Source organism: Brassica oleracea, chromosome C1 (genome assembly GCF_000695525.1).
Source record: "Brassica oleracea var. oleracea cultivar TO1000 chromosome C1, BOL, whole genome shotgun sequence".
NCBI classification, from domain to species: domain Eukaryota; kingdom Viridiplantae; phylum Streptophyta; class Magnoliopsida; order Brassicales; family Brassicaceae; genus Brassica; species Brassica oleracea.
Genome location: NC_027748.1, coordinates 3,440,754 through 3,461,149, shown reverse-complemented (window position 1 = coordinate 3,461,149; position 20,396 = coordinate 3,440,754). Strand labels below are relative to the sequence as shown.

Below are 20,396 nucleotides of genomic sequence, written 5' to 3'. Positions count from 1 at the left end.
TGACACTAAAATAATCTCTTTTAGTTTGCGTTACGCCAGGAAAGAGTCTTCTCTTTCTCTCAATTGTGTTGCCTCCTTCATTTTCTTGAGATCGTTACAGCTGCGTGGAAGATTGACGGATTATAAAGGGACACTCTTTCTCCTTGCTTTGGCGAATCCATTCGAAGATCACGGTGAGTGAGTGATGGGAAATGAAGATATCATTCAAGAGGTTAGCACGAGCTATTTGGGATTTGTCTATTTTGATGAAATAATCAAACTTTTTTTGAAAATTTGGATGCTTTCGTTTGATCTGTTAATAATTAGGAAAATTCTGATAATACTATGTAAACCACAGGTTTGTTCTTCAGGGGATATGGTGACGAATCTGAAGGCGTCCATAAGAGAATTGAGTGGGAAAGTGAGGGAACAGGTGCTCTTTGTCTCTTTGTTTTTATTGGTCTTTCTTATACTGGTGTTCTTGATTTGGTAATGACAGTTTTTTTAAAAAAACTTTGTTGTCTTTTGTAACTTAGAATCAGAGAAAATGTGATGTTAGGGATAAGCTGCAGCAGCTGCGAGAAAGAATAAACGCTGAAGGTGTTGATGTCTCAGTCCAGGAGGAGTTGCTACCTCCTTTGAGATCTCTTAAGGTGAATGGAAGTGTTTTGTATGTTTCGGGAAGTTCATGTTTTTATTACTATATTGTGCGTAGCTTCTATGTGGTGAAAACTAACTAGTTATACGTATTTTCAGGAATTAGAAAAACAGGAATCTGAAGTCCGGTCTAATTGCGATGCTAAGCGTTCTGCGTTAGAAGATGCAGTTTGTGATTTGGAGGAGAGAGTCGCAAAGGGTGAGATTCCTGAGGAAGATTTGGATGTTTTGTTGGTTGAATCACTGGATCATCTGACTTCAGCAAAGAAGGTACTCTTTTTCTGCTATAGACAAGCTATACATCTTGAGATGAGATTAAAGTTTTCAAAGAAGGTTATGGTTGCTTCCCCTCGTTTCTTTGTAGGAGCTTGCAGCAACGCTAAGAGAAATAGTGTCTCTGAAGCGACAGATTGATGATGTACCATGCCAATCTGAACTCCTCCAGTATGGTCTCCTTCCACTACTTTGTATTAGTGTGCACTGCTTCCTGTTGAATCTGATACAACCCCATTCCCTCTATTTTGATTAGCAATTATCTTTAGTTATGTTGTAAAGATGTGGAAACATCATGCCAAGAGTCGAATTGCTTTGCCTCTAGCTTTTAGGAATCATGTTTTACTATGGCTAGTTTCTCCTTTGCTGTATTGTTGCACACTAAAGTCCAGTATCTCTTTCCGTGCAGGTATGAAAGAAGATTCTCAGAGCTTAATGTTTGTATCCAGGTTCGAATGGTCAATTTAATATTTACCTTGTTGCTTTACAGGTTTGTTTCATGGTTGAAAATGAAACTTGCAAGCTTATTGATTGACGAACCTTTATGTTCAACAGGAGAAGCTTCAACAAACTAGGAAGCTCTATGGGACATACAATGCTCTTTTAGAAATAAAAGACTTGATGCTAAAGGAGATATCATTACTTAATTCAATAGGTTCGCAGGTAAAACATATGCGTTACTGTTTAGCTACTTTCTGTGTATTTGCATATCAAATCTTTACGTTAACCTTTAGATATCAAGTTGATTTACGTTTCTGCTTTCTCCTTTTAGTATATATATCTTGGGTGTGTCAAAGCTTTCGTTCTTACCATTCTTCTTTGTTAACCACCCTTGACTTGAATGCAGTTTCAAGACGTGATTGGTACTCCTGCTGGCCGTGTGAAGTCAATTGATTCAATGGAAGGAGTCATGAAAGGAATCCAACAGGTTATCTGAGTTTTATTCACTTAGGTGCATGGCTTGAGGCACAAAGCTTACATAACTTTTGCTTTGTCATAACAATTATTATTTTTTGCAAGTGCAGAAGCTAGGAAAGGTACAACTTGGTCTTCAAGAAGAGCAGAGACGCTGTGATGCTTCAAAGGAAAAGTACACCGCTGCAGCTGCAGAGCAAAGAAAATGTTATACTGTACTAAGAGCCTTCCAGGTTTGCCAACATAAGAAGAAACAATCGATACTGATAAGCGTTTCAACTCTCTGAGAGTCATCTATTTATATAGTGTGCCAAATTTCTCAATCGCAGGAAGAATGCACTAGAAATGACAGGCTGAGGAGTCAAGTATCTGGCTCGAAACAAGGGATGTAATAAGGTGGTTTAAACGTGATTCTCTTTTGATTTGCTGTATCCATATGCTCAGCATTAGACACGGGGAAAAATATGAAAATCTATATGCATAGAAACAACATTGGTTGACCAATTGGGTTATATATTAGCTATGGAAAACTATTATACTCTACTCATTGAGGAAGAAGATATATGTTTGAATACAAACCTCGGAAAGGACATGTTCGTTTGTGTTTTAGGTATTATTCTTCAGGGTTTGGTGGGGGTGTTCTTTCTCAGACAATCTCATCTGACGTAATTGGAAACTGTAGTTGTAATTGTAGTTTCTTAATAATAATTACTTGGACAATCTAACGCAGGAGAATTAAAATGTCAATAAGTCATCAAAGGAAAAGCGAAGGTAAAAGATTGTAAACACCCTTTATTTATTTAAAACGCGTGCATCCCTTTTGTCTCAGACGTGATCCATCAGCCTGTAGCCGATAGAGTAAAGCCTGTCGTATTCAACCTTACGAACGTGTATGACCAGGCGTACGAACGCTCGGCAAATGAAACATATGACGATCAAGACGAAGAAGGCTGGCCAAACTAGCCGCTGGATGGCGTAGGAGGTTGCACCGAAAGCCCCAAGGAAGAGAGAGACCACGTATGGGACGATGAGAGACACTAGTAGAGTTTGTATGGCTGAGCCTATAACACTTTTAAACAACCAATCAAGGGGAAGTTGGTCGATTCCTTCACTTTTGATCCTCTGAATCTTTTCCCTGCCAAGCCGCGGTTTGGAAGCAATCGATCTCAGTGAACACAATCTGAGCAAAAAGAAATACAGTCAGTGATCACTTCCTAACCTTTTTTTTCTAATGAACAAAAGAAAAAAAATATAAAATAATCCAATGTTCTAAAAACCACTAGCCCGTGGTTAGGCGTTTTATCGAAGATTATTGTTTAGGCAGACCGATTTTTGAACGGCTAGACAGATTTTTTGAAAAAATCGTTTCGCTCATAACCGATTTGCAAACCAGATGGACGGATGCCTAGACCTATTTTTAGAAACTTTTACCTGATAGGACCAGATGAGAAGGACTACTACTCCATACAACCACTCTTGGAAAAAGGAAGAGTAAACCGGGGTTTCGTTTAGCTGAACTTGCCATTGCCATGGTATGATGATCATAAGGTCAATGAGGCGACCCAGCAGTGCTGGTATGACTGAGATCTGTTCATCGATTTTTTGCAGCAAGTTATACATCATATATCTTTAACCCCAGCAAAAAAAAAAACAAATTTTTTTTTGTGATGAGTAGTTTCTCTCTAACCCAAATAGAGAAGAATAGGATATTGCGGTTCCACATGAATTGGTTTGTGTGGATCCGGAACTCGATCCCGACAAAGCATCTCCATAGTCTAGGGTAATCTACATAGGCAAGACAAGCAACCATTAGAAATATAATAACAGGATGAGGAGTACTCGATTCTCCTTCCATCTTCGTTGGTTTGATATTTAGGGTTCTTGAATTCTCTCTGGTGTGTTAGACCAGGATTAACCTATATCTTAGCTGGGCTCTGTAAGAGTCGGGTTTTTTGAAGCCCTACGGAGGAGACGCCTCTTGCGACTATTCTTCTTCTCTCTCTCTCCTTTTCCCACAGTGAATCGTTTCTTCTCAGACCAAATTCAGTCAAAATCAGCTTTGAGAGAGAGATCTATTCTTGTTCTTCGCCTCTGTGGCCGTGCTTGCGTAGCCGGCGAAGCAAAGCTCCCATCAGACCCCATCGCCGAAAGTATTTTTTTCCTCAATCGTCTTCTGTTCTTTCTCTATCGTCTTCTTCCTCTATCGTCCTCCTATATTGTCATTAAACCATCGGATTGAAACCCAAATAAACATTGAATTGATGATTTATTTGTCTTCAGGTGAGCCAAATCGGTCAGAGAGAAATAGAGATAGGAGCTATTCTGTGATCTCCGAGTTGCAGAACATAAGGTAAATTGTGGTATTTTCATCGTTCATATGACATGCATGTGTGTTGAGTTGGTAAATTCAGGGTAGAAGACAATGATGTTGTTTTGTTGGGCAGCAATTTGATGGAGATGGGAATCTGTTGCATAAGATTGACACTCGGCTCTCTGCTAGTTCATATGGAGAAGATGAGCTCATTAGCCTTAATCAATCGTATGTTTATGCTTGATTGCGTCATTTTCTAAAATAAAAGACAAAACTTTGTTACTGATTGATGGAACTAAGTGTTAATGACTGTAACTATACAAAGTTTTGAACTTTACATGTGTAGAAATGTCCTCACGAACTTTGTTGTATACTTCATAGGTTATATATAAAGCAGGCAACGTCAGCCACTTCAGTTGCTGATGAAGAGGAAGAGGAAGCTGAGTGGGTAGAATACAAAATCAAAGAAACCAATATGTTCACTGTCGACAAGTATCAACAGGTAAGAGTTGTTCTGTCGTCTCAATCATAATGGTATAAGTTTTGAGTTTCTCTAGGGATTTTCATTTAGTTGTTTTGACTTTGTTGACTCTTCTCATCATTAGTAGTCTGCAGATTGGATTCTTCCCCAAGGAGAGAGTCTTTTCATTGAGGTATCAAACCGCTGGAATGTTGGATACCACCTTAGGGTAAGGCGTTCTCGGAGACGATGACACTGGAGAAGAATCACCAAGGTTTGGTTTATTGCATTCTTTATGAAACATAGCATAAGCAAATAGGCTAGAAGAGTGTTGCTGAGTTGAAGTCATTCCATTTAGAGTTCTGCTGGCTTGAATCGTCGGGGTCAAGACAGAGACTCGTACGTACATATGACCATGAAGGTCTTGCTGTCTCATCAACTTATTTTTCTGAGACCAAAGTGTGAGTTTCTTCTATGTTAACGACACTATGACCATCTATGTTCTTGTACTGTCTGAGACCAAAGTATGAGTTTCCTTAAGAACCACAAGTTAAGAACTTACCATTGTACCTAACAAAATATATGTCTCTTAAGTACAAGCTCTTAACTATGATTAATTAATAAAAAATCATTAAGAGCTCAATTTTGGCTTTTAGGGTTAATCATGCTCTTAGTTTGAATGGTTTACGTGAGGGGTTATAATGCTCCCCTATTTATATGAATATGATTTTAAGGAAATCAAAAATCTTTATATGTTATCAGGTTTCCTTTTACTCCTTTTTGTAATATTTCCGTTAGCACGAGCGTCATTGAACCTTGATTTGTTATTTCTTGTTACTTCCTGTCCAGACTAGTCACATGTTGCCACGTGTTGGTTTCATGTCCGATGCCGAAATGTTAATTCCCCAGTGGGCAGTGGCCGGGACTCGAACGCCGGTGCAAGTTCTGGTTAGACATGATACCTTTGTGATATGTTGTATCATATGCTCGCTTTAGACAATATGAAAATCTATGGAAAACTATTATACTCTTAATCATTGGGGAAGATAAGTTTGAATACATGCTTAGAAAGGCATAGAACATAGTAACTGGCTATCAAGTCTGAACTTATAACAGCTTGGAAGAAATGCCACATTCATCATCGTCTCTCATATTCAGACGTAATCATGTGGCTTCTTTTCAGGATCTGATATGCGAACCGGATCTCTGGTGTCCCGTCTCCTTGAGATGATACTTCCTTGATGTTCTCTACCTGCAAATCAAATAGCGCCTGAGAAAAGATAAAAATTCAAAGCTGACAAAAACCACAACAGTTAGAAAACTCTGTATCCTCATTTTGTAAAGTGACAATGCAACACGCGACTTGTTTTATTCTACCCCACCGTGTATTTGTAAAGACAGTGGCTAAATTTTTCTTTATCAAGAAAGTCACCTGGTTGTGTGAAGATTCTGTGACAGGCACTGGAGGTGGTGTCTTGATGAACCGGCCTTGCTCGAATATCCGGGGACAAAAACGGTGTTTCTCTAGAGCTGCCTCCTCCTTCATACACTTGTCCTTGTTTGTATGGACCGTCGCTTGTGTTGTTCTTTGTCTTCAGTTTATGAGACAAATCCGTAGACCATGAGCCTCCGCTTGATCCTGCCAAAGCCATTATCACATCTGCCTGCAAGGAAACATAACGTTCATATAACTTGAATATGAAAGTGTTAAGCAAAGAGATAAGAGGATTACTTTGTTTGGGTGAACATCATCAAAGACATGAGCTTGACCACCATAGAAGATAGTCATCTGCTTAGTACTCGATGTCAAATCTTTCCTATTCGCGGTACTGCAAATACAAACAATGTGTGTTGAAATGAAATGAAGAGAAAGCATTAAAGGACTAGAGCCAAGCTAACTCTCACCTTGAAGGGGTATAACATTCGGCTTTGCTCGGGTTTGGCATTGTATAAGAACTCATGATGCGTGGACCTTTCTTCCCTGTTCGTGAGCCTTCATCTGCAGCTGTCTGAGCCACCACGTCGTCCTTGAACCTGCTTGAAGACAGCTGATGAAGCAAGTGACTGATCTGACCTCCTCCGCGTGGAGACTGGTTTGCCACATTCATGGAATGGCTTCCAGGTCCGGTTCTTAGCAACTAGACAAATCACAGAAACTGAGTTCTACGAAGCTGTAAGCACGGTGAAGTCATGTTAGGTTTCTGGTTTAGCTTACCTTGGACCAATGCAGAGCCTCTGGGTGCTGCTCTTGAGTTGTGATGTGTGAATCAGAGTTACTTCTTTTGTTTCCGGAAAATCGATTGCTCATGATAGAGCCAGAAGCTTCTCTTCTTTGTCCAAACAATTGTATCCCATCAAGATGACTCCCCACACCGCTACCTACATCACACTGCAGTAAGAACTCAAGGAAAGAGAGAGAGGCAAAGAAGACCAATTCATTAAAAAAAAAAGCATCACAACCTCAAATGGGTATATGACCCACCAAACTCATCACTCAAATTCATTACCAATGTCCCAACTAATCCACCAGAGACATTATGGTTGGACAGACAGGAAGAGAGAGAGAGAGAGAGACTGTGTCCTTCACTACTAGAGCTCATTAATCAACCACATGCTCACTCAAAAACCATGTTCATGTTCATAGAATTTTCAAACTAACAAGACAATGAACACTCACAAACAAAAGATCTTCCAGTTTTTCTACTTATGAGATCTGATCACAAATGAATTGACCTAAAGGTTCCACCTTTAGAAACCAAACTACACTCCAAATTGAATCTATGTAAAAAAGTCCTGAACTTTCTGTACTGTAAATAGAAACCCTAAACGTACAGAGGAATGATCTTAAACACACATCAGTAGAAGCACACTTCATCAAAAAGCATCAAGAGAGAGAGAGAAGAACCAAGATCGGAGGTAGAGGAAAGACCGCCGCGTCCACCGGCGGAGGAAGCGGAAGCTGTCGCCGGTTTAGCTGCCTTATCCAGTGGTAACATGGAAGTGGAAGCTAAAGTTGCAGTCTTGGAACCAAGGAAGTCATGGAACAAGAGCTTGTCTTGTTGCTCTTTCTCCCGGAGACGAGAATCAACATCGTCATTGTTGTTGCGGTTCGTCATTTTAATCAACAAGTGTTTCAGTGTTGTAGCTACTTCGCCACCACTTCCTTCATTTACAGTTTGTTCTCTCCGTATTATTTCATGGACACACTCAACGAGGAAGAAGAGAGAGAGAGAGAGAGAGATCAGAGTGTCTGTTTTTACATAAAATAAAAAGGCGAGCAAGGTTTGTCTTTATGTCCTTGTCCCTTGAAGCTCTCTTTGTTGTGTTTCTCTTACATGATTCTAATTCCCATAAATAATATAATATCGAATCATATAAATACTATAATTAAATTCACCCAAAAAGTATTAAGGTAAGATGGTAAAATCATTGCATTACAGACTTCTTTTTGTTATTAAGGTATCGTAAAAGATTCATAATGTTTTTAAAACCGTCTAATCAATAAAGTGTGTATCAAATGTAACCAACACACTACTGACCTATACGCACTTCAGAAAGTTTATTTCGTGGGACAGTTAGTAAAGTTGTCAACTTATAAATTATGCATACTTTTTTTTTTTTGAATTTGTGATCTTGTTAGAAACTCTTGTGAATTTTTCAAAAGTTTATAAGATGATGGCAAATGTTGATTAAATTGACAAATAAGTAACAATGATATTTGTCATCTATGTGTCTTTGACAGATCTGATTTCATGTTTCCCACTTACTATATTCACACAAGTTCCAAATTTACTTTTTTTGGTTTAATGTTTACAATCTTTTCTCTATCAATATCCCATATTAATGCAGTGGTCAAATGGTAAGGAAACTTTGAAAACATTTTTTTTTTTTGAATTTTTGAGTATTTATTTAAACAAAATTCAGTTGTCTTAAGTTTGGTTTTAGCATAATCAGTTTATCAGTTTGGTTTTCAGGAAGAAATGTACTCGTTAATAATAAATGTATTTCTACTAAAATTAACTAGAATAACCGATAAAACATAAAAAAAAAAATAAAATAATATTAGAACTACGTTAAAAATTCTGTAAATTAATACTTCATAAATTAATAACCACTATAAATTAATAAATTTCACCGATCTCGAGTTGAATTGGTTTAAAATATGACACAAATTGATAAAATAATAATATTTTTAAAAAATTCTATGTAAATATATGATTTTATTAAAATTATAAATAAATAATTTATGTATATATGCATTTTATAGAACTACAAATAAATAATTGCACTATTTTCATGCTACTAATTTACAGGTTCAAGCAAGATATTACAACTTTGAAACAGTAAATTAAATGTTAAATCACTGTAATAACAGTTCTATTAAGCTGAGAATCCAAAACTCAGAAGATTGGTAAAAAATAAAATATTTTTAAAAAAAAAATCGAAGATATAAAACTGCAAAAGAAAAGGTGAATGGGCTCTGATGTTAATGGGTTAACAACAGATAAAAAAAAAAGCCTCATAACTTGTGGAGAAACGAAGTCCACATATTTCGCGGTTTGCTGTTTTATCTCTTTCCCATACGAAAAGTCGAACTGAAAGAAATGGCTTCGCTCGGTTTCAACCTCGGATTCTCCTTCTCCGGTGTGAAGAATAGACAAGTTTCCGTGAATGGAAGAGCTCGCGTTATCTCCTGTTGTTCCTCTTCTTCTTCAGAAGCATCTCAGCAGGGGATTTCTACCACGAAGCCTCCTCCTGAGATAGAGCTCGAGTTCTTCGGTGTAACTATCGGTGCGATATTATCGTCGAGTTACGATCCGATTCTCGTTTGAAAACTCTTTATTGGTTTGTGTAATTTGCAGCCGAAGCCTGGGAGCGACGGGACGTATCCGAGGGATAAAGCGAAAGCTGTGAGCGGAGAGAAGCTTCTGAGAAGCATCATGCAGGATAGCAAGATCGAGCTTTACGCTACTTACGTGAGTTTAACACTACTCTCGCTCTTATTGATGCAAGTGTTTGAAATGTCTCTTTTGTTTAGGGGAAAGTGATGAACTGTGGAGGTGGAGGAAGCTGTGGAACTTGCATTGTTGAGGCAAGTCAACTTCATTTATCTTTTTTTTTGTTTCTGGATTATATGATTTGATCTCTGACTATAGAGTTGAAGATGGTGATGAATGAGTTTTGGTAGCTTTTTTTCATATTTGATTTTGTGTTTGTTCTGTTTATATTAGGCCTTACTCAAGCGAAATTCGCATTTGGTCTTTTGATTATGTGTGCAGATTCTTGATGGCAGAGAACTTCTGAACCAGAGAACAGATACAGAAAACAAGTATCTGAAAAAGGTTAGATATGCAAATTGAGATGAAAACAAGAAGCTGGTGATGTTTTCAAGATCCTAAGTCCTTTGTTTGTTGGTATTGGTGCAGAAGCCTGAATCTTGGAGGCTCGCGTGCCAAACAATAGTAGGGAACAAAGAAAACTCAGGAAAGGTACCCTACCTACCTACCTACCTACTTGAAAGCTTTAGATTGTTTCAGACATCAAGCTCTTTTTGATGATGTTTCTCATTGAGATCTATCACATTTGTTTATTTTTTAGGTTGTGGTTCAGCGGATTCCGCAATGGAAGAAGTGAATTCCCTTGTAAGTGTAATGTTTCTCAATTCGTTTATGTATGTCCCCATACTAGTTTTCTGTTTGTATATCTCCAAAAACTGTTCCTTGTAGATGGCAATAGTCATATACATATGATAAAGTCTCGGTGGGTTTTACGCGTTTGGAAATTAAATATAACAAATGGTTACTTAGGAAACAAGAAGATTGAGAATCATGCCAAATTAGGAAGGATATACATCATTCCATCAACATTGAAGATTCTCAATGGATACGTCCCCCCTCAAAATAAATATCTTGACCAAATTAAATAGACCATCTACTCTGTATCTCTCTCTCACACACGCCAAATTCGTCAAAGCTAACTGTAAACATAAACACTAAAAGAAACCAGTTTTCCAGCTCGGAAAATACAACAAATAGCGTCAAGCCTGATGAATGATACATATCACCTAAAAGAAACCTCATAACCGGTGAAAAAACAGCCAGGACGCAATCTTTTTTTTTTCCTCATTTATTAACTTTTAAACATTTTCTTGTTGAGAAAGAAAAAACAAAAAGCAAGGGGCCAAAGAGAGGCATCGCTATCATATCCCTCTGAATCCTCCTCCTCCTCCTCCCTCCTGTAATAATAAATTATTATTATTATTTTTGTTTTGTTTTTGTGTGATTGCTGTTTTGGCTCCCAAAATTTAATATCCAGAAATATCTATAATATATTTTTTTAATATCCCTCCCCCCCTTGTTGAACGGTGAGCACAAAATAAATAATAAAAAAAAACGCAAAAGGGAATTGAAGAAAGAACACTACTACGATCAACAACGACGATAACTAGGAAAGGATTTCTATAAGCTGAAAAAGTTGACTCTTCTTCTTCTTCTTCTTCCTCTTCCTAAATTGGATTCTGGGTTTTCTGAGGAGGAAAAAGTCATCCATTGAAGGAGGAGGTTTTGTTCCCTAATTTCTCGTGATAATCAGTTTCAGGTGCGAAAAATTAGGTTTTGCTAAATCATTCCACTTTTCCCCCAATTTTTCCCCATCTAGGGTTTGCTATTTGCGATCTTGATTTTTTTTAACCCCTAATTCTACAATTTTCAATCGATTTCGTGTTGTGGGTTTTTCGCAGGACATCGAATTCAACTTTCCATGGTGCACAAGAACCCTAGATGGGTGTTTCTCTTCTGAGCCAAAACCATCGTAAAGCTCAAACCTTTTCTATACATTCATGGAACGTTCATCAGATCACGTCATTGACATCCCATCCACTGCATCATCCTCTTCCCACGATAGAATCTCCAACGTCTTGGAGCCTCTACAACACGAAACACCTTCCACTGCTCCTCCTCAGCCTCCGTTGTTGCCTGTTTCTCAGCCAGTGGCTACAGCTTCCTCTTCCTCTTCTACGAGGTCGAATCCTAGAACCAACCGTAGGAGAAGAAGCCCTTTGAACTCTGGACTTTGGATCTCCATTGAGCTGTTCCTCACTCTCGGCCAGATCGTTGCAGCTATTGTGGTTCTGTCTTTGTCTAAACATGAGCATCCGCGTGCTCCCTTGTTTGCTTGGATTGTTGGTTATGCGTGTGGGTGCGTTGCGACGCTCCCGCTTTTGTACTGGAGATATTATCATTCCAACCAGGCTTCTGAGCAGGAGTCTGGTCAGCATCGTCCTAATCTTAACGTTGCGGCTGGACCGTTTGCGTTCTCTATATCCAGGACTGCTGAAGGAGATGGTAGACAGGGTAGCAACACGCCTTCACGTAGTAGATACCATGCGTTCATAAGTGCTGCTAGGTACATGTCTTTAAGTGTTCTTACATGATCTGTTTGACAAAGCTAATGTTTGATTTTGGCTTTTTCAGGCTTAAAGTTATTGTGGAATACTTCAAAATGGCTTTGGATTGCTTCTTTGCGGTGTGGTTTGTGGTTGGTAATGTATGGATATTCGGAGGGCATTCATCTGCAGCCGAGGCTCCTAACTTGTACAGGTATATTGTTCTTCTTTCGGTTGGTCCAAATTTTTTCACACAAACCCTTGGCTGCATTTGTCAATGACTCACTCAGTCCATTATATGTTGTGTAGGTTATGTTTAGTGTTTCTTACCTTTAGCTGTATTGGCTACGCCATGCCATTCATCCTCTGCACAACGATATGTTGCTGCTTGCCTTGCATTATCTCGATTCTCGGGTACAGAGAAGATCTAACTCAACCCCGAGGCGCCACACCTGAGTCGATAAATGCGTTGCCGACGCATAAGTTTAAGCTGAAGAAAAGCAGAAGTAGTGGTGGCGATGAGAATGGGTCAAGTACTGGCGAAGGTGGAGTTGTGGCGGCTGGAACAGAGAACGAACGTGCTATTTCAGGAGAGGACGCTGTGAGTTTGCTTTACACTTTTGACTCTACATTTACTCTCTCACAGATGGAATCAAGTATCTGAATGTTTTACAATTGTTTGCAGGTGTGTTGCATTTGCTTGGCGAAGTATGCAAATAACGAAGAGTTGAGAGAGCTTCCTTGTTCACATTTCTTTCACAAGGAGTGTGTTGACAAATGGCTTAAGATCAATGCTAGTTGCCCTCTTTGCAAGAGTGAAGTTGGGGAGAAGAACTCTGATTTGACAAGCCAGGGGGTCTTAAACTCGCTCTCTTCTGGTGAAAACGATAACAATCAACAACCGCAACAACAGCAAATGCGGAATGAACATAGAGCTGATAACGGGTTGGCCAACAGCGTTGTCTAGATGTCTAACATTTGCTCGATGTTGGACAAAACGGTAGACGAAAGGCCCTGTTCGTACGCAGGATTTGGATTCTTCTCGAGTCCCATTGTCGAGAAGGTGAAGGAAGAAACGGGTGAGAAAGCTCGTGCGGTGTAAATGCTTTTTTGCTTTTATAAACTGAACCCTCTGAAACGCGTAGGAGAGTACGAGAATCAGTGATTGAGTTTGAGTGTGTTCCAAATACTTTGTTTTTTCTTACTTTACCCTCCTCTGAATTTACAACGAACAGAACGTTCATTAGAGCCAGGGTTCTTTCAGTTCCTTGTGCAGTTGAATCGCTCAAAATCAAGATATATTGTGTAGAAAGTATAAACCTTATAGTGGACCATGAAAATTACGAGTTATTATGTTCTAGTTCTTTTTTAAATCATAAGAAGTGTCTTTGTTTTCTAATATTAGTGTCATAGCTTCTTTATTAAGAGAGCTCACAGAGTCAAAAAAATGAACTTTTCTCAACTTAACATCACTTGATGCATATGTTTGTTTGAAAGAACGGTCTGAAAGAAGCAAAAGTAACTTGGTCCCTGGAACTGCATCATATAAGAGCGGTATAGTGCCCTCTAGGCGTTGTTTTCCGCAGATGGATTTTCATGAACATACGTGCCAACTGATTTGAACCAACGCAGCAGGTTACGATGATCCTTTACATAAAGCCACGCTTGAAGAAACGGGAAGAGACTCTCGTTCACACCTCGCTCCTCTAAGAAGCTATGGAATACGTCTCTCATCTTCTCATCTAGCTCCCTGTCAAAACAATTTACCAATAAAAACAGCTTATTTACCAGGGATGGATGTTGTTTCATGAAATCATTCCACAGAAGAACTCATAGCTAATGTCAATCAAGTCAGATCATTTCAAAAATGACGATAGACATAGTTGGCCTATAAACAGAGTCGGATTCAACACTCTGCCAATTATGACATTGAAAATTCTGAATACAGGAAGGCCAGACACAGCTCAAAACAGATATGAATCACAACACATCAGAGAAAACGGATTGTTTTTTAGTCACTCAAACTTCAGATTGACAAATTAAGATCAGTATATACTAGTCAAGATCTCTATTTGATGAACTAAAATAAATTCTAATGAACAACGGTTAAAAGATAAGTTTCAAGAGTGACAACAAACTTACTCAAAAGAAGGGCCAGTGTAACGAGCAGGATCATCAGACAACTCCAAATCCTCAAGCTTCGGCCTCATGGAAACAGAGTGAATACCCAACGCATCTGGGTAAAGCCCGCACAGGAAATGCAGAGACTCAGCCTGGTTTGGCTTCGAGACAGCCACGTGGAGGAACAGCTGGTTAATCCCATCATCGTCCTCATCGTCACCTCCGTGAGCCAACCGCATCACAAAGAGATTAATCTCTTCATTTCCGACAGATTTCTTCAGAACAGCGCCAGTTCCCTCGAGGGATCCTTTCACAATCTCGAACGGTGAAGGAGGTGTCACTTTCTGCAAAAGTAAAAAAAAATAAATCAAAAACCCTAAGTGAGGAGCTAGGGTTTAGCCAAAAGGTTCAATCTTTAGAAGAGGAAACGAACGAACGGGAGGAGGAATCATCTTGGAGACTTCTAGGTAATGTTCCTTTAGTGAACGGAGTAGCATCGAGTCCACCGCAGCTGAAACGTCGCTTGGCTTTCCACTTCCACCACCGGATTTGCTGGATAGAGCTCGCTGAAAGTGGCGCCGGACGGCGACGTTACCGATCACTCTTCTCAACATTATTACTTCGCCGTCTCAAAATACAGCGGCGAGTTGCCTTCTTTCTTCGCCGAATCAACACGAACACCTTCGATTTATATACGCTAGACCAAAGAAAAAGACGATGGCTGGGCATTTCGGTTCAATGTCGGGTTCGGCTTGGGTATTCGGTGCAATGTCGGATTCGGTTTGGTTTTGATTAAATTAGAACTGAGCTCAACTAGAACTGGATCGGTTTCGTTTGGTTTGATTCGGTTTAATTCGATTTGGTTATAATTTGGTTTACGTATAGCTCGATAATTAAACGTTTTGTTAATTATAATGGGTGTCTGTTTTAAGCACGAAGATAAACATGAAGAATACAATTTACTAGGATACATAAATTAAAAATTGAACAGTCTTGTTATAAATTAAAAACTGAACATAAATTAAAAATTGAACAGTATTTTTATTAAAAATTATGAACATAAACTATAATTAATATATCATGAACTGATCGGATTAGCCATTAAACAAATTATGACACAAAAATCTTATTTTTTAACCGAACACATTCTTAAAAAAAATGAACGGTATTGTTTCTGCAGTTGAATGATTTTGACATTTATCTTCCATATGATTTTGAAAGGTTTCATATCAACCATCGAATTGATACATGTCATTTTATACTTTTAGTCGTATGCTTAAATAAAACTTATATTTTTGTAATTTAAAGTCGTTTTAAAAAATTCATAATATAACATATAAGAAAAAATCTAACATTTAAGGTTTCCTCTTTTTTGTAATTTAAAGTTGTTTTAAATTTTTTTAAATATAACATATTAGGTTTTCTTATTTTTGTAATATAAAACCGTTTTAAAAAAATTCAAAACATAACATATAAGAAAAAAAATTAATTTTTTATTATATGGTTAATATTTAATCTTTAATTTTTTTTTTGACAGCAAATCTTTATTTTTTAATAATATAAAATTAAACAAAAATGAATAAAGATGCAAAAACTGTTATCAAATCTTTATTATTCATAGTCATTAATCAACAAATATATATGTAAATCATATTAGGTAACTCCGTAGCTTTTATTTAAAGAAATAATACATGTTTTTTATATTTTAAGTTAATATATCATTCTCTAAATAATACATGTTTTTTATATTTTAAGTTAATATATCATTTTCTATTCTCTAGTAATTGGATTTGGACCAATATTTTTCCAATTGATTCTTAAGCTACTGAGTAATCTAAATTGTCATCCTACAACTTTCTGAATGATTATTAATTGAGATTTTTGGAACGGTTTTGCTTGTACTTTCAGTTTAATTGGATTTGGTTATAGTTTGGTTTACGTATAGTTCCGGTATTAAAAAGTTTTGTTAATTATAATGGGTGTTTCTAAGGACGAAGATAAACATGAAGAACATATAGAAAGAAAGAGCAAAACAAATTCAAAGAGAGTTTTTTTCTTGTCTATGTTCCCACATTGTATTCAACATAATTCAAAAGATCAATAGCCATATCTCTAAAAGTACTGACCCAACCAAAAGAGGGAAGAGACACATGTTCATATATCAAAACGGGTGGGTGGTGGGTGATTGGTTTCACCTCACTGGCTGCTGATTGTAGTGATTCTTCTCTTTCTTCTTCTTTTCCGCAGCCAGCTTTGCCTTCCTCGCTGCTGCTTCTTGTGCCGCAACTTTTGCACCACCATCCGTCTCTTTGCTTGATTTCTTCTTCTTCATTGATGCAATCTTCTTGAGCCGTTCTTTGATATCCATGGACGAAGAACCCTCCTCCTCCCCCCCTTGCTCATCTGCAGGAGCATCTGAGTTGCTCTTCATTTCATCCTGAGATTCTTTAACTTCCTTCTGTTTGTTCTTCTTTTTCTTCTTCTTCGAGGCCTTTGATTCTCTGGCTGCGTTCTCCTTCTTCTCTCCCTCTCCATTGGCTTCCTTCTTCTCTTGCTTATCTGTTAGGTATCAGTATTAACAAATGATTTTCTCAGCATATAATAATAATAAGCCAGTGTAGAGCAGAACTGTGTGATAGATACCTTGAGAGTTTCCTTGACCATTGATGGGTGCAACTCCAAAATCCGCTAACAAAGCGTCAAACTCAGCTTGTTCCTTCTGTTTCAGCTCTTTCTTGGAAAGCTGCCTCTCTGGTTCCTTGGGTGGTGCAGGAACTTCAGGAGCCTTCTTCACCTCAGTCTCTGCTTCTGGATGAACTTGCGTCTCATGCTCTTCCTCCAAATCATCATCATCATCGCCTTCGTCAAGAATGTCCTCTTCACTTTCACTTTCCTGCCACATTAAAAAGCAAACGCATCTCAATCAGAAACCCACAGGCACACAACCAGGGGGCGCAAACATATCATGAAAATTTTATAACAACAAAGGTTTACACTTTCATATATACCTTCAGAATACAAAGTAGCTTATGCCAAAACAAGATTCATTTTCAACATAAAAATGCAAACTTTCAATCATTCATCAGTCAACTATAAAGGCTATGAGGTAAATCAACAGCAAACTAAAAAAAAAAACAAAAAACAAAACAAGTGAAATCTAAAGCTTCTGGTTAAACATACACAGGACACACATCATCATATGAAAGAAATTGACTTTCTAACCTCAACGGGAACCTCTTTCGCATCCGAACGGGACGATTCGGAGGTACTCCACAAGGCTTTAGGAGGAGCAGTGGTAGCGAAATAGTCATCATCTTCATCGTCGCTGTCGATATCCGCCCAAGCCTTAGCCTTGAGAGGCGTAGGCGCCCAGAACACCTGCGGCTCAGGCTCCTTCGCCGGATCTTGACGTCCTTTGCTCTTGTCGGACTTCTTCTTCTTCCTCCGAGTATCCAAAGCCGCGAACAAGTTGGTGTTCTGAATCGGCATCGATCCTTCGTCTCTCCTGTTTCCACCACCGACCATCTTCTCTTCGATTCGGATTACAAGAGCTCAAAAGGTTTGATTTTTAGTGAAACCCAGATACGGAATTGCCCGATTGCAGCTGAAAGATCTGAGTAGCGGCGATTGTGGATAATTAGGGTTACGGATCAGAAACGAGAAATGAAGAGAAGGTTGGGGGAAGCAAAGTTGGTATCGAATGGGAGATAAATAGGGTTTCCTTTCGGTGTGTAGCGATCGTCCAGATTAGNATGTTATCTCTTTATGGGTGGGGGATCTATACCGGAAAATTAGATTACAAACATCGAACCGGAGATTGGAACTGAACCCTTTTGTTTTGGTTTTATTAACACAAATTGTGTGGTGATCCTAGCTCATCTCTCACCAAAGTAAACAAAAGCAACCTGTGACAAAAGGTTTTTCACCTCTCTATTCATAAGTTATGTGTACTGTATATAAGGTATTGAATCGTTAAGATACTTTATTTTTTAAAAAATTGTTTGTAATACACTCTACCAATTTCTGCAAAACTAAAACGAATGCAAAATTTATGCATGAATTCATTTTAAATAACCTATTTATAACTTTTTGGTTGTAATACACATTATAAAGATAAAGAATAGTTTATATACTGAATTTAAAAATGTATAAGAAATTATTTCTTATTTTATATTTTTTTAAAAACATTTTCACATTTCTTATTTTGTATATTTAGTTATTTACATTTCAAAATATAATAATAAATACAATATTATTTGTTTGTTTATCAATAAATACAATATTTTTAAAAAACATTTTTACATTTCTTATTTTGTATATCTAGAGTTTCTATGTTTGTTTTTGTTTGGTTTAGCATTTAAAATAAATAAAATCTTATTAAAAATCATATGATCTAGATACAAAAGGATTAAAATTTCAAATTTCACTTTTTTGTTATCAGTCTTTAATCATTATAGAACTGATGACACTAATATAAGTTATATTAGATTTTGATATGCGCTTTAAAAGTGCTAGATATTTTATGGTGAAATTTTTTATTATAAATATTTTGTTAATTTGTAAGAATTTTGTCTATTTGAAATATTTCTACATTTAAATAACTATTTTAAACATTACTCGAATCCATGGTTGAACCAGTAAACCGGTAATTCCATATGTAATCCGGTTTGTGCTTTAAGAAATATTTATAATTTAAACCCGATAAAACCTGCAACAAATTAACTTCTAAATCCCGAGGCTAGCCAGTTGGATTGACGGATGACTGGTATGTAATTCAATTTGATTTAAATAGTAAATTTTAAAATTTTAAAGTCAATTTAAATGTGTGCATTAGATATTTACATACTTATTAATTTCGGTCTTATTGTTATTTTTTATTATATGTCGTAACTCCAAGTTATTATAAAATATTTTTTAAATATGTTTTCAATATTTTTATGCGAAATGATAAAAATAAAGAAAAAATGATAAAATAAAGAAAACTTCACTATATTTTAAATATGATCTTTTCTTGTATTTTTTAAAAACCTATTACATATAGGATTACCAATTTACCGGTTTGACCATGGATCCGGATCGGGTTTAGAAGCACTAATTTTAATAAAGAAATATTTTCGATAGACAAAATATTATAAATTAACAAAATATTTATAATGTTGTTAATGAAATTTTTCATCATAAAATAAATATTCAGTGATTTAAAAACGCGAATAAAAATTGAATTATATATCAAAATTATTTAAACTATTAACTCGTGGTTATCTCTACAGCCACTGAAAAACATGAAAACATGATATAAAATTGAAATTTGTTATGAACAAAACCTCAAAAAAAAATTACACAATCACAAAAACACATAAGATATCACAAGGAATACGACTAATATATAAAGGTTTAAACCAATCTACGGTGCATAAAACTAATAGTCATGAACGAATGTTTGTTATTGTGTGGAATTTGTGTGTGTGTGTGTGTGTGAGAGAGAGAGAGAGAGAGAGAGAGAGAGAGAGAGAGAGAGAGAGCGGTGCTCACATCATGACGATGAAGAGTACCAAGATGGCCGAGAAGGTGATTCGACGTTATGTAGCTCCGGTGATGGTGGTTTTAGGGTCGATGATGCTTCCGGTCTCCCAAGCGCCTTTAATCTGCACCGATGAAGCTTCTTCGAGTCATCATAAGAAGTTTGAAAACTCAATTTCCACCGAAGAAGAAGATCTAGTTCCCGCCATATGTTCTTCATAGTTTTGCCTATATGTATTTGTTCACATTATCATACATTTTAGAGTTTTAGGTTTCAATATATCTTTAACTCACTTCTACTATTCTTATTTGCAGAAGATGAAGTTGATGGTGAAGAAGAGAAATTTCCATTTTTTTGTCGCTTGTTGGTGATAAAGACGAAGAACAAGAAATGTGATTGGTGTTTTTTTTTAATCTATTTTTGGGATTCGCATCTTTGATTTGGTGTTGGTTTTATTTAATTTTGGATTCAAAAAACTAAAGCATTTATTATGAACTTATGAGTTATAATATTTGGATTCAACAACTAAAGTATTGTTTATTTTAAAAATGTTTGGAGTCTAACAAAAGTAAATAAACTAGTGTTTTGATCCAACTAAAATCTTCAACTAACAAGGGTATTGCCTTATCCAGTTCAATCCTCGACTAAACTCACTTACTGATGCGTCATGAAACTGATAAAGCGTCCTGGATCATGTCTTGAAGCGTTCAGGACCCATATGTCTGTTTGTAATTCTATGTCCCGCGGGCTGATCCGCAAAGACCTACATGTTTTG

The 20,396-nt window shown here is 37.1% G+C and overlaps 6 protein-coding genes and 1 long non-coding RNA gene across 11 annotated transcripts; 4 read left to right on the top strand and 3 right to left on the bottom strand.

Moving 5' to 3' along the window:
• LOC106343085 (coiled-coil domain-containing protein 93) lies at window positions 1-2,411 on the top strand. 2 transcript variants are annotated; one of them, XM_013782218.1, is made up of 10 exons: window positions 1-211; window positions 338-412; window positions 516-632; window positions 736-906; window positions 1,001-1,080; window positions 1,319-1,358; window positions 1,465-1,572; window positions 1,757-1,837; window positions 1,935-2,057; window positions 2,154-2,411. In XM_013782218.1, exons 1-10 carry the CDS (start codon window positions 185-187, stop codon window positions 2,214-2,216), a joined length of 885 nt encoding a protein of 294 aa, XP_013637672.1. In that variant the 5' UTR covers window positions 1-184; the 3' UTR covers window positions 2,217-2,411. The 2 variants fall into 2 exon arrangements, with proteins under 2 accessions (XP_013637672.1, XP_013637680.1); XM_013782226.1 differs by having other exon boundaries at window positions 15-173.
• Window positions 2,412-3,399: 988 nt separating this feature from the next.
• Window positions 3,400-5,130, top strand: LOC106304113. 2 transcript variants are annotated; one of them, XR_001262624.1, is made up of 6 exons: window positions 3,400-3,974; window positions 4,105-4,174; window positions 4,269-4,363; window positions 4,517-4,637; window positions 4,751-4,869; window positions 4,954-5,130. It is a non-coding gene; the product is annotated as an uncharacterized LOC106304113 (long non-coding RNA). The 2 variants fall into 2 exon arrangements; XR_001262623.1 differs by having other exon boundaries at window positions 3,479-3,974; window positions 4,751-5,130.
• A 473-nt stretch (window positions 5,131-5,603) lies between these two features.
• LOC106304066 (protein TIFY 8) lies at window positions 5,604-19,592 on the bottom strand. Of its 2 annotated transcripts, none has more exons than XM_013740458.1 (7): window positions 19,578-19,592; window positions 7,501-7,836; window positions 6,811-6,974; window positions 6,501-6,733; window positions 6,328-6,424; window positions 6,028-6,259; window positions 5,604-5,847 (listed from the first exon to the last, which is right to left on the bottom strand). In XM_013740458.1, exons 2-7 carry the CDS (start codon window positions 7,709-7,711, stop codon window positions 5,750-5,752), a joined length of 1,035 nt encoding a protein of 344 aa, XP_013595912.1. In that variant the 5' UTR covers window positions 7,712-7,836; window positions 19,578-19,592; the 3' UTR covers window positions 5,604-5,749. The 2 variants fall into 2 exon arrangements, with proteins under 2 accessions (XP_013595912.1, XP_013595904.1); XM_013740450.1 differs by lacking the exon at window positions 19,578-19,592 and having other exon boundaries at window positions 6,028-6,113; window positions 6,150-6,259; window positions 7,501-7,894.
• LOC106304102 (photosynthetic NDH subunit of subcomplex B 3, chloroplastic) lies at window positions 9,129-10,402 on the top strand. Of its 2 annotated transcripts, none has more exons than XM_013740493.1 (6): window positions 9,129-9,376; window positions 9,458-9,571; window positions 9,634-9,687; window positions 9,875-9,937; window positions 10,022-10,084; window positions 10,194-10,402. In XM_013740493.1, the coding sequence occupies exons 1-6, from the start codon at window positions 9,200-9,202 to the stop codon at window positions 10,227-10,229; spliced, it is 507 nt and encodes a 168-aa protein (XP_013595947.1). In that variant the 5' UTR covers window positions 9,129-9,199; the 3' UTR covers window positions 10,230-10,402. The 2 variants fall into 2 exon arrangements, with proteins under 2 accessions (XP_013595947.1, XP_013595956.1); XM_013740502.1 differs by having other exon boundaries at window positions 9,875-9,947; window positions 10,028-10,084.
• LOC106304056 (E3 ubiquitin-protein ligase At1g63170) lies at window positions 11,338-13,332 on the top strand. The gene is given in 5 exon segments (XM_013740440.1): window positions 11,338-11,425; window positions 11,428-11,999; window positions 12,068-12,193; window positions 12,289-12,580; window positions 12,665-13,332. Coding segments are annotated over 5 exon segments (1,323 nt in total). The 5' UTR covers window positions 11,338-11,374; the 3' UTR covers window positions 12,947-13,332.
• On the bottom strand, window positions 13,307-14,778 carry LOC106304091 (uncharacterized protein At2g39795, mitochondrial). The gene is made up of 3 exons (XM_013740482.1): window positions 14,538-14,778; window positions 14,122-14,444; window positions 13,307-13,729 (listed from the first exon to the last, which is right to left on the bottom strand). Exons 1-3 carry the CDS (start codon window positions 14,712-14,714, stop codon window positions 13,546-13,548), a joined length of 684 nt encoding a protein of 227 aa, XP_013595936.1. The 5' UTR covers window positions 14,715-14,778; the 3' UTR covers window positions 13,307-13,545.
• Window positions 16,122-17,851, bottom strand: LOC106304083 (nucleolar and coiled-body phosphoprotein 1). Its single transcript, XM_013740471.1, has 3 exons — window positions 17,323-17,851; window positions 16,744-16,993; window positions 16,122-16,659 (listed from the first exon to the last, which is right to left on the bottom strand). The coding sequence occupies exons 1-3, from the start codon at window positions 17,623-17,625 to the stop codon at window positions 16,292-16,294; spliced, it is 921 nt and encodes a 306-aa protein (XP_013595925.1). The 5' UTR covers window positions 17,626-17,851; the 3' UTR covers window positions 16,122-16,291.
• Window positions 19,593-20,396: the final 804 nt, after the last annotated feature.